A 15,990-nucleotide genomic window follows, 5' to 3' on the forward strand; every position below is an offset into this window, starting at 1 on the left:
TGCCTGCATATAGAAAAGTCACAGGCTCAGCACCCGCCTACTTCCACTCACTACTACGAATCTACATCCCCTCCAGAACTCTGAGATCCGCTAGCGAGCAACGCCTCGTGGCACCATCACAGAGAGGCTCAAAATCACTTTCCAGAACATTCTCGTTCACCATTCCTGGCTGGTGGAATGATCTTCCCACCCCTATCCGGAATGCTGAATCCCTGACAATTTTCAAGCGACAGCTGAAAACATCTCTTTCAATGCTACTTGACTTCATCTTAAATTAATAAAAAAAAAAAAAAACTTTGTCTTTCTCTTTATTTATTCCTTCCCTTTCTAGCTTGTACTTATTTGAACAATGCCTAAAACTTGGTATTACAAGCACTTCCTGTGTCTGTTTGTCTCTTTAAGAAGAATCACTTTATGTATTCCCCAATTGTAAGTCGCTTTGGATAAAAGCGTCTGCAAAATGACAAAATGTAAATGTAAATGTCTTACCATCTTGACATCATCCTTGATATCGCGTTTGATGGGACTTGAGGACAGGGGTCTGGTTGGTGACTTATCATTGAACAAATTCCTCTTCCTGTGGAAGAGAAAAAACTTTTAGCTCCCTTACACTAGATCAGGGGTGTCAAACTCCTTTTCACTGAGAGCCACTTCAACATTATGGATGCCATCAAAGGGCCGGTTGTAACTGTAAGACTGTACAAATGTTACTAACATATTGTCTCTTAATGTTATTATTACTTATTTAAGTTACAAATATTGCATGCATTTGCAGAGATGTAATTTATGTAATTGCTCTGTTATTTTAACATAAATCCTTTTAATTTATCAAGTTAAGAAAGCCAAATTACTCTATAAATCAAAGTAAATAATAAAGACAAGTATCATCAAAACACAAGTCATTACATTAACTTTGTTAAAAACTTTTTTTGTTACATTTATGGCACAACAAATAATTGCGAGCTGCTAAGAACGTGTGACAGATATGGCATGAGTCCGGTCTCATGAAAATATGTATCAATAGCACAATTTTCTGTTTCTATTTGGCATGCAATTTATATGCAGAAATTTACTTTGACGTGCATATGATACGCACGTGTTTGGTGTGCATATGATATGCAATCAATGCTTGTAGTAGAAAAAAAGAAGTGGTGGTACTTAACCCCACTCCCCCACCCAAAAATGAATAAATACAAACTAAAGTACTAAAAAAGTACTTTTTAATTTTCATAATCTGCAATAAATGTATATAGTGCCACAATAAATAAATAAATTCATTAATTGTTTGCAATTCAATTCACGTTATTGGTATAGCACTTTTCATGATACACTATTGCGAAGCAGCTTCACAGAAAATGAACATTTCTACATTGCATTTAGTAGTTTACAGCATTGCACAAGTCAATCTGCGATACCAAACAGGAACACAGGGGGATGCCAAAAGACCACTAAACGAGCTATCTTGACCTGACTGATCCAGATTTACTAAACCACCACTGCGTAAACTAAAACACCTTCAGCCAGCATCCAGTATAAAACACTCGTGCTTTTAAGCTAAATAGCTTGCTGATTTTTTTTTACTGACATCTGTATGCGAGTACTATTATCTCCGCCATATCTGATGAAATAGGCCGTGTTTTCTCTGCATTAGCGCTGTTTTGAACTTACTGTTTGAATGCATTCGTTTACTGGATTCTTAGACTTTCCAGGACTTTACCGGTTGATCTGATCGCAAAAAACCTGGTTCTTTTCATTTTTATAATGTATTGTTTTCGTTAAAATTTACTGATTTAAATTAGTAAGTTATTTTACTACTCTACGCTAGGGTGACCACCTGGCTTTTGCAGGACGTTAGATGTGATTTTACGGGACAATGCGGGACATGTGCGAAACAGATACATTTATTACTATTGTTATGCTATGTAAATAGGCTACTGATTTACTTCATTTTTATAATGTATTGTTTTCGTTAAAATTTACTGATTTAAATGAGTAATTGTTATTTTACTACTCTACGCTAGGGTGACCACCTGGCTTTTGCAGGACGTTAGATGTGATTTTACGGGACAATGCGGGACATGTGCGAAACAGATACATTTATTACTATTGTTATGCTATGTAAATAGGCTACTGATTTACATTCGTTGGCATATATGCGCCAATTTTCTGCCGGTGGATGCCCACACTCCAGGTTGCGTTTATTAAACTCGGGAGAGAAGATTTTTAAGTGCACACATGTAATGTCTGACAGATAGAGAGCGCGTCCGTTTTCTGTGAGAGTGAATGAATGGGAATCCACCTGCGAGCAGAGCAGGGCTCGCAAAATTTCAAAATCCCTGGTCGCCCTTCGGGCAGGTACTCTTCAGATTTTGGTAGCCTAAAAATGTATTTAACTAGTCCAAATAAAAAAAGACCTTTTAAAAAAATATATATATATAGAAAATCACACAGGAGTTTAAATGTCAATCAAAAATATTTTTAATACACAAATATCAACAAATATGAAGGAAGGAATTTATTTCACTGTTTACAGGGTATCTGCAGAATTTTAAAAAATAAATGTAAGGCAATTTATGACCCATTTTAAGAGCTGCACAAGTAAAATGAACACAGTATGGGTGGGGTTGGACAATGTCTGTGGAAACATACAGTACTGAGCCATAAAATTACATGATTTACAGTTCAGATACAGGTTTCAGATACATTCAAATAAAGACATCCGCAACGCGTTTGGACTTGAAACATACAGCACTTATATTTATTTAATGACATCATGGTGATACATTTTGGTAGCCCGACTGGAAAACACAATAGCCTCGGGACGTCGGGCTAGCGATTTTGCGAGCCCTGCAGAGAGATTTGCACTCGCACATTTGATGCACTCTCGCATAGGCAATATGCCTCTGGACATTTGTCATTAAAATAACTCCATAGAAACAGTCTCAAACTAACTATTAAAACGAGAAGTCGTGTCTGAAAGCTGCAATCGAAAAAAAATGTTATTCGTTAAATGAAAGGAGAATATCGTGTTTTTACGGTGGTGCCCGAGCACTAGATGAGGTCCGCTTTATTCCTTTGAGCCTTCCACGCAGTCCTCATCAACAGAAAAACCCCACACTCCTAATCCTAACCATTGCGTATCATATGCACACCAAAGTCAATTTCTGCGTATAAATAGAATGCCAAATAGAAACAGAAACTTGTGGTATTGGTACGCACTTTCATAATTTACGATATCAAGCTGCATAGATTTTTATTTTAAGACAATCATATGCTCTCGGGGGCCACATAAAATGATGTGGCGGGCCGGAATAGGCACAAGGGCCTTGAGTTTGACACATGTGCACTAGATCATACAAGTACCTACACAAATCTTTCAAAATCCACATGCACAACAATCTAGATGCATCAGTCTTTTCCTTTTTGCCTTGGTCTCCATTAGGATGCAGGATTCACAGGCATGCAGGTGTAGTGTTTGGACCAATCAGACACACAATTGTTTATTAGATTTTAGGGCTGGGACAATAAATCGATGCATCACGAATCGAGAAATATTTCTGCATTGATTCTGAGATTTTCCGAAGGCATCGCGATTCTCTCTTAAATTGATTCTGAGCTTAGTTTTTAACAGTAGATGGCACTGTGTGCTTTAGAAATAGCCGTATTCTGCTTGCTTCCAGTTCCTTACACACGCACCATTTGAACCTAAAATAATCATTCATAAAGTTTGAAAAGGTTAAAGTGAATTACAAGAATGATCACAGTGGGCTGTGTTTACATTAATCTTGCATCATAAAAGCATAAAAGCTGATGTGCAAGTACATTTATCCACTTACATTACTCAGCCGAACGCACAAGCGCTCTTCCTCGTGAGCATTTGAGTGTGCGGTTAAAAACTAGCCTAGAGCGCAATCTGCTGTTAAAAACTAAGCTCAGAATCGATTCGAGAGAGAATCACGATGCATTCTGAAAATCTCAGAATGGATTCACGAATAGCGATGCATCGATTTATTGTCCCAGCCCTATTAAATTTAACAAATAAATTATTCATTAGATTAACAAATAATCACAGACCCCTCACCCAATAACCATACTGGGTGCCAGGATGTCTGTGAACGACCCCAGGCCACTGGTTACCATGGCAAACAGGACACCTCAGCCAGACCAGATACATTTTACGAAGTAATGGCACGTCGAGAGTTCTCCCTCTCACTACCTTTCACCCATAGGAAAAACATGATGCCCATAAAAATGGACTCTTCTCTAATTAATTCATAGAAAAACTTTTCTTTGAATGAACACACACATCCTTCAGGTGTTTGTGTATATTATTACTATTCTTGTATATTGTCTTTTGTATTGTATGCTGTTTTATGCATGCTTATGATAGAACCACTCATTCATGTAACCTTACCTATACCATGTTTGGTCTCTATGAATTCGTCTTCGGATGATCTAATTGAAAGTGTATATTATATGCTTATACCTATGCAACATATTAGTGTTCTAAGAATTTTTAGTAGCTTTTGCATCAACACCCAATCGAATAACATATGCAAAATGCTATGCTCTAAGACAAAGAGTCATAAACTTTCCCTCCAAAAGTGCAAGTCACCATTGGCTCTTTGACCCCCGAGAGGTGTGACCTCGACAGAACTTAAAAGGCCTCACATCAGTGATGCCTCACTGTCTTGCTTCTTTTAGATTCTGAGAAGATGGGGATACTGGGCTAGAACTCTACTGGAACCCCTAAGTTTGTGCCAGGCTGCGAGCCTCGTCTTTTTGGCTTCTCCAAAGATCTTCGGATTTCAGCTGATGTCTCTTGAGCTCTGCGCTCTTCTCTCATCACCTTCATCTGGGAGAAAACTCTCCCAATCACCACCGAGTCAGAAGAATAACATCTTTGGAGTTCATCACGCTTCAAACTTGGAAGAACGTGATCTCAACTCCAACACCACCAAACCTTAAAACCATCAAGACTTTCATCCGAGACTGCATCCAGACACTCGTTCAACGACCAAGGCAATGCAAGTATCGTACATTTAACTAAAAGAACAGAGGTTTAGTATAAGCTGTAGATTCCGTTGTAAAACGGCGCTGATGGTTTCTACTCAGGTGTGGTTAGCTGACTTATGTTCCATAACTGCACTTCCTGGTTTCTCTAATGGTTCCATTAATCCACTTCAACTCCCTTTTGTATGTACGTGTGAGTGTATGTTTGTTTGTTTGTTGGTTTGTTAGACTAATTTGTGTTAGTGTTTAGTTAATAAAACTCTTGTGCACAAATTACATGAGTCTCTGATTCTGCCACCACTTGTGAATAATGTCCCTTTTACGATCCGATCTAGCTACATGCTTTAATGCATTAGTACTGTAGGAAAGTTCTTTTCTGCAGCCAAGAAAATATCCTTTCTTAGATTTGATATGAAATTACAATGAATGTTCGCTGGACAAACAGATTAGTTGACGGCAATTTAATTCTGCTACAGTTACTACAGGCAGTTCATATAAATAATTGTAATTAATCATAATTAATTGTAATTATTTATATACATTTCCCTTTTGAGCTAATTTGCTACACAGGGAAGCATAAAAAAGCATATTTTTTTTACACACGATGGAAATAATTGCATCATCTTTCTTTAACACATCTAAAACACATGGTCCATGGTTTCTAGTACTTTGTAGTTCCCAGCAGACTTGACACACACTCATGCCAGTTGGGGGCATATATTATACAGTATATCATTTCCAGTTCACTGATATTTGTGATCTCTTTCTTTGCCCAGATAATTCCAGTTTGATCAGCTACGCTGAGGCCACCAACGACAACTTCAAAGCCTGAAACTCGTCTGACTAGATGTCGCTGATTTCGACAGCCATGACACATTTGTTTCATGGGCAAATTAAGAACGTGTTCTCGAGCTAATTATGAATGCTTAACGCAAATCTCAACTAATTAAACTAATCCCCCGTTAGTCAAATGATGAAGAGAGGGAGGATGTGATGACTATATGAAAGTCTTGACAAGTATTTGGAGACACATAAACCCTCTTTTTTTCTATTTTCTTTTTTCTGTGGTTTCGTTTGGACTTACTATTAAGCTCTAGCCTAAAATACACATCAGAAAGCAGTTTTAAAAGCACTGCAGTGTTTTTATTTTGCTGTCAATCACACAGATAAATACACGGCCTACAATTATTTATATGCTTATAGCAATGAAGTGTGCAATAAAACAATACAGCAGTACTTACACACTAATGTGTCAAAATCTTGAAGTGTGCAAATGCCATTTGTGTATAAGCATTACTATACCAATTGATAATCTTAAATTCCATTCTTATTTTTCAGCACATTTCCTCTCACACGAAGCTAACAGAAATAAGAACAAACGCACCAGGCAAAAATCTGTAATTAACTGAATTATTATGCAATTCACCTTTCCTTCCCATGGATGTATATGACCTTCAGAGCTCAATATATAGAATATATTCAGTAGAGAAAAAAAGTAACACTTTAGTATAGGAAACGATTCTCACTATTAACTAGTTGCTTATTAGCATGCCTATCATTAACATTTTGGCTGATTATTATTATTTATAAAGCACATATTCTGCATGACCATATTCTACATCCCTAATCCTACCAAATAAACTTAACAACTACCTTACTAACTATTAATAAGCAGCAAATTAGGAGTTTATTGAGGCAAAAGTCATAGTTAATGGTTTGTTAATAGCGAGTGACCAAAGAAGTGTGACCAACAAAAAGTCTCTCAATTCACAAGTCACCAATATAAACTGAATTGGCCAGAAGGCACTGGATTGAACTGACAATAAGAGGAATTGCTAAACTGCAATTTAAAGGAATTTAACACAGGTAATGGCATTTAGGGAAATGCAATGTTCTTCAACAAAATGAAATTTGCATGACAATTATTATAAAGTATGAATAAATATATACCAATCAAACATAAATTAAATCATGTATCTGTCTGTCTGAAGAGGGGGGGGGGACCCAAACCAAACTTTCAAAACAGGCTATCATGCCACTTTAACAAACATACCTTTCCGTAAAAAAATTACACTTACTGCAGTTATATGTATTTCTATGAATTTTAATTGTACTTTAAATTCAAATAAAATTTTGCACTGTTTCACCTTAATTTAATTTCACGAATTTAAATATTTAAAACTCAATTCAATTCTGAAGAGTGCACAACACTGCCCAAGGCCATGAGAGTCTGGCTGCAGCATGTTGTAAGTTTCAGTAAACAAAAGCATTACCTTCGCAGCGCTGTTGCTGTTACAAGTTGCTCACGGAGAGACAGCAGTTTGTAACAACTATATAATGAAGCATTCACACGGGGCGTTGGCGTTAAAACTTCTGAATTACTTTAAATGGGTGACGTCATGCGTTGCCAAACTGAATAGTGGATCTGTTGCGTCACACCACTGGCGTTGCTCGGGGCAGAAGTTGAAAAATTTTCAACTTTTCAAGCACCAACGCAGACATCAGCCTAGTCTCGTGTAGCCAGAAAAGTAATGCGATTGGCTATTGTGACTATGATGATCGCGTCAGCACCAAGCTTTGCGTCAGCTCCCTCCGCTAAGCGTTGACTTCAATGCCCTATGTGAATGTACCGTAAACGAATCTTACAACTATAAATCAGTTGAGAAATTGGCTAGTGGAATGCTGCCTTAAGGAAACAGTTCTGTGACGAGAGGGGTGGGGCCGAGAGCCGTGAGAACGGAGCGAGGCCGGTGGAGTAAATGCTAATGCGCGACACCTGCGCCACTAGGAGCTCCAGAAGGATAAAAAGAGGAGTGACGACAGTGTTGGAGGAGAGAGGACCAGGCCTGGACTTTATTTTGGGTTTTGGTTCTGTTCGTGCGCGACAGTCGTCCGCGAGGGGCTGTCACGCTATTTTTTGTGTTTATTTTATTATTAAAGTTTTGTTTGAATGTTCGCCGGTTCCCGCCTCCTTCTTCCCGACCTACGAACGTTGTTACATGTACATCCTCCAGTCATCTGACATACTATCCTCAACATACTGCGATTCAGTAGAGTACAAATGTAAACTGGGATGCAACCATTGGCATGAGCTGTAGTGCAGCATGCCAACCAGATGGGGGCTAAAAAGAAACAATATATAAGCACACATATATATATATATATAGAGAGAGAGAGAGAGAGAGCTCTATGTCTGCACACTACATCAAAGAACAGATCTAAAAGGGCACTTCAGCAAAATCTGCTGGACTGCTTGCATACTACTACACACACACAGTCTACCTTCCCTTTGAGCTGTCAGATGAGGGCCAGCCATTGTGATTGGCGCCTGGCCGTTAACAGGTGGATGGGGATAATTAAATCTGATGAGAGTGTGGGATCAAAGAGCTGTGGGGGCAGATCGTGGAGGTGCTGCTGCCCCGCGGCCCGATTAAAGCCCCCGTGTCCTGACCTGCAGCTGCTCAGAACGGCCTCGGCCTCAGGGACACGTCCTCATCCACACCACTTAAACACACAAGGCCAAAGCATTCATGTGTACTTAACTCAAACCTTGGACTCAGGAACACATCTGATGTCTCTTACAGCCGTCGCTGCTGCCGCTGTCACATTTGGCAATGGTTGGAGACTCTGGCTAATGTTTCCGTTGAACACATAAAACCCAGACAGACAGATGAGAAGGTTCACATGAGGAAACTATGGCAACTATGACTTTAAATGATCAACACGAAAAACATCTCAGTGGCTACAAGGGTGTTGCTAAGCATTGTTAGGGCATTCTGAGTGGATGCTATGGTGTTGCTATGCATGTGTACTGATTAGTTGTAAAAGCATTACTAGGCTGTTGCTAGCAAGTTCTGGGTGGTCAGTAAAGGTGTGGTCACATTAGAAAAAAATTGTTAAAAAAGGCCCATTGTCTAATGTCAGTAGTGTAGTGATATATAAAACACAGCTCATTTTCCCACCGGTTAATCGTCATGTGACAACATCGGTAATACCGGTATCACCGTGGGGGCAGGGGCGTTCCCTCTTTTCCTCGCTTTCTTTCGCTTTTAAATAGCTTGTAAAAGCGGTGTGCACATTTTACTTTCACTTTAAAATAGTGGCAATTCGGAGTAAATCAATTGTTCGTTTTTAGTTTGTTTGAATTTTCACTATTTTCTTCGCTTTCCTTCGCTTTTAAAAATTAGCGAATTAGCGGCAATTAGGCGTCAATTGCTTGAATGCAACAACAAAATACAACGTCAAACTCACTTTAGCGTATATATAAAACATAGAACTTTTATTAACAAAACAAATAAAAATACACCAAATTATAGGGCAGGCTATGCCTAATATAATATAACAAATAACTTACATAAAGTTTAAATGCACAAAACTGGAAACAAGTAAACATGTATAATATATAACCAAATAAATAAGAAACATAGAATGAGTAAGAAAGCTTGGAGGCACGGCATACACCTTGATGTCAAATAAAATAAATAAATGACACAAAGTTTAAATAAAGTAAACATCGGCAAACAATGTGGAACCAATTACATAATAACTTCCAAAATCACCTTAGATAAACGGCAAGTCAACAGGCTTTTCAAAATCCAAAATATTGCCAAACAGGCGCTTTTGCATTTAGTTTCAAAACTAAATCATCTGCGATCGTCTTGTCCGTCTCACCTCACTCTTCTTGTCAGTCAGCTCGACTCACTCTCCTCACTGGAGAAATGAAATCTGATCTGTGATGCGATTGTCGTTCAACTGCATTGAGCAGCCGCGTTCAGTTTTTAATTGTAGTTTCTGTTCTTTTACTGAACTAAATTATTTTTATTACTATAAAAAATCTAAACGACAGTGGGGGTCGGTGACGCGGTGGGCAAGTGTCGTAACCGGTGTATCACCGTCAGCACCGTCTATCGCTGCAAGCCTAGCTCACACAGAAGTCACATTCAAACCAAGTAGCTGTTTTGTTGGTCAACGTGGTGAACTGACATGACCCAGTGAATCCGATGCAAAATCTGTGTGAGAAAATCTTTCGCCCTCATGCAAAATTCTCGGTTGTGCAACTTTCTATTGAAATGACTATGGATATTTGCAAAACAATGGTAAACGTGAGCACACAGCACTGGTTTTGTAACTGGTTGCCAGGGCAGTGCTTTCAGTAATTATTTGTATGCTGCTGCTGTGTTTTATACACTGGGGAAAAAAATAAATAAAATAAAAAATAAAAACTACAAAGTGTTCCTGATGCATTCACATTTTTAGATTCTCAACTGCATTAGAAAATTGTTTCAAGTAATACTACTTCGTTTTGTCAATTCAAATATATTAATTTACTGAATGTAAGACGTCTCATTGAGCCAATAAAATCACTGACTTCGGCACTTGACACACAAACCTCAAGAAAGGTGATAATCGGCAAATTTAGAAAGATGAGTCTTTAAAATTACAGCACAACAAATGAACACCAATAACAAAACAACAACATAAGTTGTTGGGGAAAAAACAACCTTCATGCTGCAATGCATGCTGTGAAACCATATGCTTAACATTTTAGCAATATTGTTCAATTCAAAATTCTGGTAACACTTCAGTATAGGAACAAATTCTCACTATTAACTAGTTACATTAGCATGCCTACTAATAACAAATTGGCTGTTTATTAGTACTTATAAAGCACATATTCTGCATGACCATGTTCTACATCACTAATCCTACCCAATACCTAAACTTAACAACTACCTTACTGACTATTAATAAGCAGTAAATTAGCAGTTTATTAAGGCAAAAGTCATAGTTAATGGTTTGTTAATGGCGAGAATTTGACTTTATTTTAAAGTGTGACCAAAATTCTTTGTTCAAACAAATGTGGTTGACTTGTTAGGACAACAATTTGAGGAATTCTGGTGATCTATTAATTTTATTTTATTTTATTTTTTTGGAGATGTTCCTTTTGGACTTTGGGCTTGCTTAGTTGGTTACACTTGATTTTTATTATTATTATTATTATTATTATTGTTGAACTGAGTCAACAATGAACTGACTTTACCTGAAAAACGTTTACTATTGTCCTCTTTTTAGAGCAAAATCTCAATTTTGGTTGCATTATTGAAACACTATTTTCCTATTTATTACTGTAAAGCTGCTTTGACACAATCTGTATGGCATAAAGCCCTATATGAATACAAGTAAAAAAATAAATTTAAAAAACCCTGTTGCGGCACTAAGCACTCATCAGCATGTCTCACTGCTCTCAGATCTGTTACACACAAGCCAAGCACAACAAATGCATGTCTGAACATTCACCGTGTTTAAGCCTCTCTAAACTGGCATATGCTTGGGGAGCCAAAGTTAAGTGAAGATCGCCATCAGGTGGACAAATATGGAACGGCCTGAACCACTCAGTGTCATTACTTTCATGGCCATAAAAGATATTTCACAACCTACTTCATGTAATATGAGAAAAAAAAGAAAAAGAAATCTTAGTAATTATACTTACTGTCACATCATAGAAAAATCACCTTGTTTGCAGGTGTTTTTTATCCTTATAATTTACGTTCAAAATAACAATTATCAACCTTGATGCACATTTATAGATGTACTTTACAATTTTTTTCCTTCCCCAAATTACAGCAAAGAGAATGAGGGGGGGTTTATAGCAGGCTACTGAGAATATGGGGATAATGTGCTCATTGTCATTAAAAGAAAATGTAAAAAAAAGCTTAACTGTCCTATATCGGGCATTTTTTTAAAGAAAATACCTTTGTTTTGTTTTTGTAACATTCACCCAATTTAGCATATTCATTTCACATCAGTCATCTGAAATGTTCATATACATGCCGAAATAAAGTATTAAAGTGTATGAAAAGCACACAAAATCAAACTCTGTAGCTTGAAGAAGCAGGTCCAATTTCTTAACAAAATAAACAAAAAAACAACAGCACCTTGTGTTTTAAATGTAATATATAGTCAACTCAGTAAAACTTCAAACAATGTTCAATAGCAACAAATTAAAGACAAAAAGAAAAAGCAAAGGGGGGAAAAAAAGCAGAAGAACGGTTATATCATCACCTGACTGACTGAAAGCAAACACAGCCACATCAGAGAAGAGCCGCAAGCTCAAAGCTTTAATCTGATCTAAATGAGTGCGACACATAAAAGACACGGCTGCAATTTTCTCCAGCAGGACTTGAGTCTGTGATCTAAATGCCTTTAATGGTCTTCTCCAAATTTAAGCACTGAAGCACAAGTCCAGGCTTTCAAGCAGATGGACTTCCTCTATCTGCTGACTGCTTCAAATGAAAGATCTCTAATTTCAGAAGAAGCAGTTTAATCTTCAGCCGTGAGGGTCAATGGACTCTTTGACTCATGACTTGAAATTGCAGAAAAACACAGGCCTGGCATTGCTAAACATTCACTTGTGTGGCTATAAACACAAGCATGTGTCTCTCCCAATGATTTTGTCTTGCATAGTTGAGGTTAAAGGCTTATTCACACCAAGAGCGACATGACAAAACAACAGAAAAAAACAGCTTTTACATGCTCCTTGTACTCAGAGATCAGGATCTCTCTATATCTGTAATGCTTGTTTTAGACGACCTACAGTATGAAACACAAATATTACTTCATAACTTAGTCAATTTTCTTACTCAGTAGGATTGCTTTATTTTAATTTAAAGATTGTTGCTGCAAAAAGTCTAAAAAAAAAAAAAAAAACATCCTGAAAAACGTCGCTCTGTTCCTATACATCGGTAACAAAGCATAATTTAAAACCTGCACATAGTATAATAACTATTTCATTATTATTTGATTTTTTGTTGATTACTACTCTTACTATACATTATTTCTAATGTGCATAAAGCAAAGACACTTGTAGTCTTCGCATAAATTAGGTGATTAAATTTATTTTCAATAGACAGAGAAGGTATACATACTGATAAACGACGTGTATAAAGTACAGCCTACACTGTGTAAAAATGTAATTGTCATGAATCCCGTCTGTGACCTTCCATCTGCTCGCCACCAGAGGTCACCTTCTGATTATATAGACACTCACACCACACAAACTGTCACACATCACCCTGGGCTACATTTCCCATGTTCCATTGCACTGATTACGCACTCACCTGCAACCAATCACACACACTTTAAATACGAGGCCCTAAACACTGTTCAAGGTCGTTTATAACTGTCAGCGATAGCTACTTTACAGAGCCATTCCAAGTTCCCGAGTCTAGTTTAGTCTTGTTCATAGTCTGTTTTGCCATGTCTTGATCCTTGCCTGTTATCTCGTCTTGTCTGATCTCTGCCTGCCCTGAAGTTTATAGCCGATCTTGGATTTAACCTTTGCCTTGCTGTTTCGGACTGTGTTTGCACCTCGCCTGGACTATTGCTTGTGTTATCGGATTACCACTCTTGTCAAGCCCTCTAGATAACGTTCGCTGTCAACTGACTCATGACTATCTTTGGATTACTCTTTCGTCTTGCCTGAACCATACCTGTTGTTGTTGTCGACCCATGCCTGTTTTATGACCACGCCTTTGAATAAAGCTTTGCAGATGGATCCACACGTCTCTCGTCTCATTCGCCCCGTAACAGAATACTCGGCCTCACAAGAATCCAGTGACTTTTCTAAAGGACTCTGGCCAGGTATGAACACGGCAATACCGCTATTAGCTCTTGAGCAGGGCAAACGATTGCTCGAGAGCTATATTCAAGAGAATTTAAAGGTCGCTAATTATTCTGATTTGCCTGACTGTGTGTTCATCGATTTTTTTTGTGTGAGGGCATTAACCAGCAGCTCAAATCGCAACTAATCCGTGAGGGTCCCCGTTCGTCTTTAAGTGATTTTATGGACTTTGCTTTGCTGTCCGTTGGCTCGTTATTTACTGTGGGAGTCACAGAGGAGGAACGCGACACCGCATCTGTGACTGAAATGGCGGATGCACCGGAGCGCACTCACATAATGGCGGCGACAGCAGAGCCTGTTCGCAAAATGGCGGCCACAACAACGCCCCGTCATATCACAACTACCATTCCAGAATCAAGTCGTCACAGCTGATCCTCCAGAGTCTCGTCACATCACAGATGATCGCCCAGTCACGTCACGTCCCAGCTGATCGTCCAGAGTCACGTCATGTCTCAGCTGATATCCCAGAGTCTCGTTATGTCTCAGCATATGAATTCAACATCATTTTGTGTGTAATTCTCCATTCATGCGATGCGAGAGAGTAGGCTACTCGCGCGCTGTGAGATGCACTTTCTGTGTGTGTATGCTTCAGTGTCTGCGCTCAGAAAACCGGACTGAAATTAGTTCTCTCTTGCGTCGTCAGATCCATATGTCTGCTCTTCTCTTACTCCCACATATTGACATTTTTGAACATTTTATGCGACGTGCAGTAAGTGCATGTTAGGGATGGGCGGATCGATCCTTAAGTATCGATACTATGTTGTATTGAAAGGATCGATCCTCACATAAAAATATCGATTCCAAAGTGCATTTTTTAACCATTAATTTTATTTATTTATCAAGAAATTCGGTGCATAAAAAAAGCTTCTAAGTATATTAGCAAATGATTGTGTTGGATAGAACCATTTCTCCTGCTCATCGGAACACACGTAAATGCTGAAAGACAGAACAAATCAATCACAGAGAGCGTTCGCTGCTGACGCATGGCTCACAGTGCTTGTTTAAATAGGGCTGTGTTTAATAGTATCAGAAGCATAAGTAGATCTTAAGAAACCATTGCCACATTAACTTAACATACATTAGCCTACACAACATTGTTACTATATATAAAATTAATTCTGAAAAATGCATCATGGTTTCCACACAAATATGAAGCAGTAATAATAATAAATGTTTCTTTAACAACAAATTATATTAGAATGATTTCTGAAGGATCGTGTGACACTGAAGACTGGAGTAATGATGCTGAAACTTCATCTTTGATCACAGATACATTTTAAATTACATTTTAAAATATATTAAAATAGAAAATAGTTATTTTAGTAGCTGCTTTTACTGTTTTACTTTTTTTTTTTCAAATAAGTGCAGCCTTGGTGAGCATGAGACTTAAAATAAACTTATTGACCCCAAACTTTTGTGTACATGTAATATTTATTTTAAATTGGCTAGTTTGTGCAAGTAAATTTATTTAAACTGGTTGTTAAAAGTTCAAATGGATTGTGTTATGTTCTGTAATTGCGGTTAATAAATCTGTCAGAAAAAAAATGCTAAAGTTTCAGCTTTAGGGGTACAACAGCCAGGCAGCCTTTCACAAGAATTAACCATGGTTTTATTACAGTAACCACAGTTTACCACAGTATTTGTACTAAAACTGCAGTAACCACAAATTTACCATGGTAATAATAATAATAACAATACATTTTAGTACTTACGTAACGCCATGGTTATTTCTCATGAGGTATCCTCAAAGGTGCACCTTTGTAACTTATCTACCCTTAAAGCATGCATACTGGTACTAATATGCTCACTTTTAAGGGTATAGTTGTACCTTTGAGGTTACTGCTCCAGTAAAGGGCTAAAGTACAATTATAGTATATTTTATTTCTGAGAGTGTAAACAAAAAAGGCCTATGAAATGTTAAAAACATGGCTTTAAAATCTAATATGTGATAAATAAGTGAATATCATTACTGATTATATTCTTTTAATAATTTAAAAGATCAGTTTAGTTTAGAGGCATCGGTATCGGTATCGACGTCGCATCGAAAATAAAATAAGAGGTATCGCCTATCCCTTGTGTATGTTAGCTTATGTCCCGCCAGTTCATATGTACGCATCTAACCTCCGAACCACGCAGCAGATTCGTTCTGAATGAATCTCTTCCCAAATCGTCCCTCCCTAACATTTTCATCTTGTTTTTATTCGTTGACGAAACGTCAATAGATTTACATCATAGTTTTTTGTCATTCAAGTAGAGCTTTAGTTCGTTATCGTCTCGTTGTCGTCGGGGAAAAAAAA

At 37.8% G+C, this 15,990-nt stretch overlaps 1 protein-coding gene across 1 annotated transcript in view; it reads right to left on the minus strand.

The window, feature by feature from the left end:
• LOC107556591 (centrosomal protein of 112 kDa-like) overlaps window positions 1-15,990 on the minus strand; it is a 182,007-nt gene that overhangs the window by 157,358 nt on the left and 8,659 nt on the right. Inside the window, exons 5-6 of the mRNA XM_016239723.1 lie at window positions 490-577; window positions 103-104 (exon numbers count right to left, since the gene is read on the minus strand). Coding sequence (XP_016095209.1) covers window positions 103-104; window positions 490-577 — 90 coding nt within the window. The remainder of the gene's footprint in view (window positions 1-102; window positions 105-489; window positions 578-15,990) is intronic.

The sequence above is a fragment of the Sinocyclocheilus grahami genome, unplaced genomic scaffold (assembly GCF_001515645.1).
Source record: "Sinocyclocheilus grahami isolate Dianchi unplaced genomic scaffold, SAMN03320097.WGS_v1.1 scaffold574.1, whole genome shotgun sequence".
Lineage (NCBI taxonomy): Eukaryota > Metazoa > Chordata > Actinopteri > Cypriniformes > Cyprinidae > Sinocyclocheilus > Sinocyclocheilus grahami.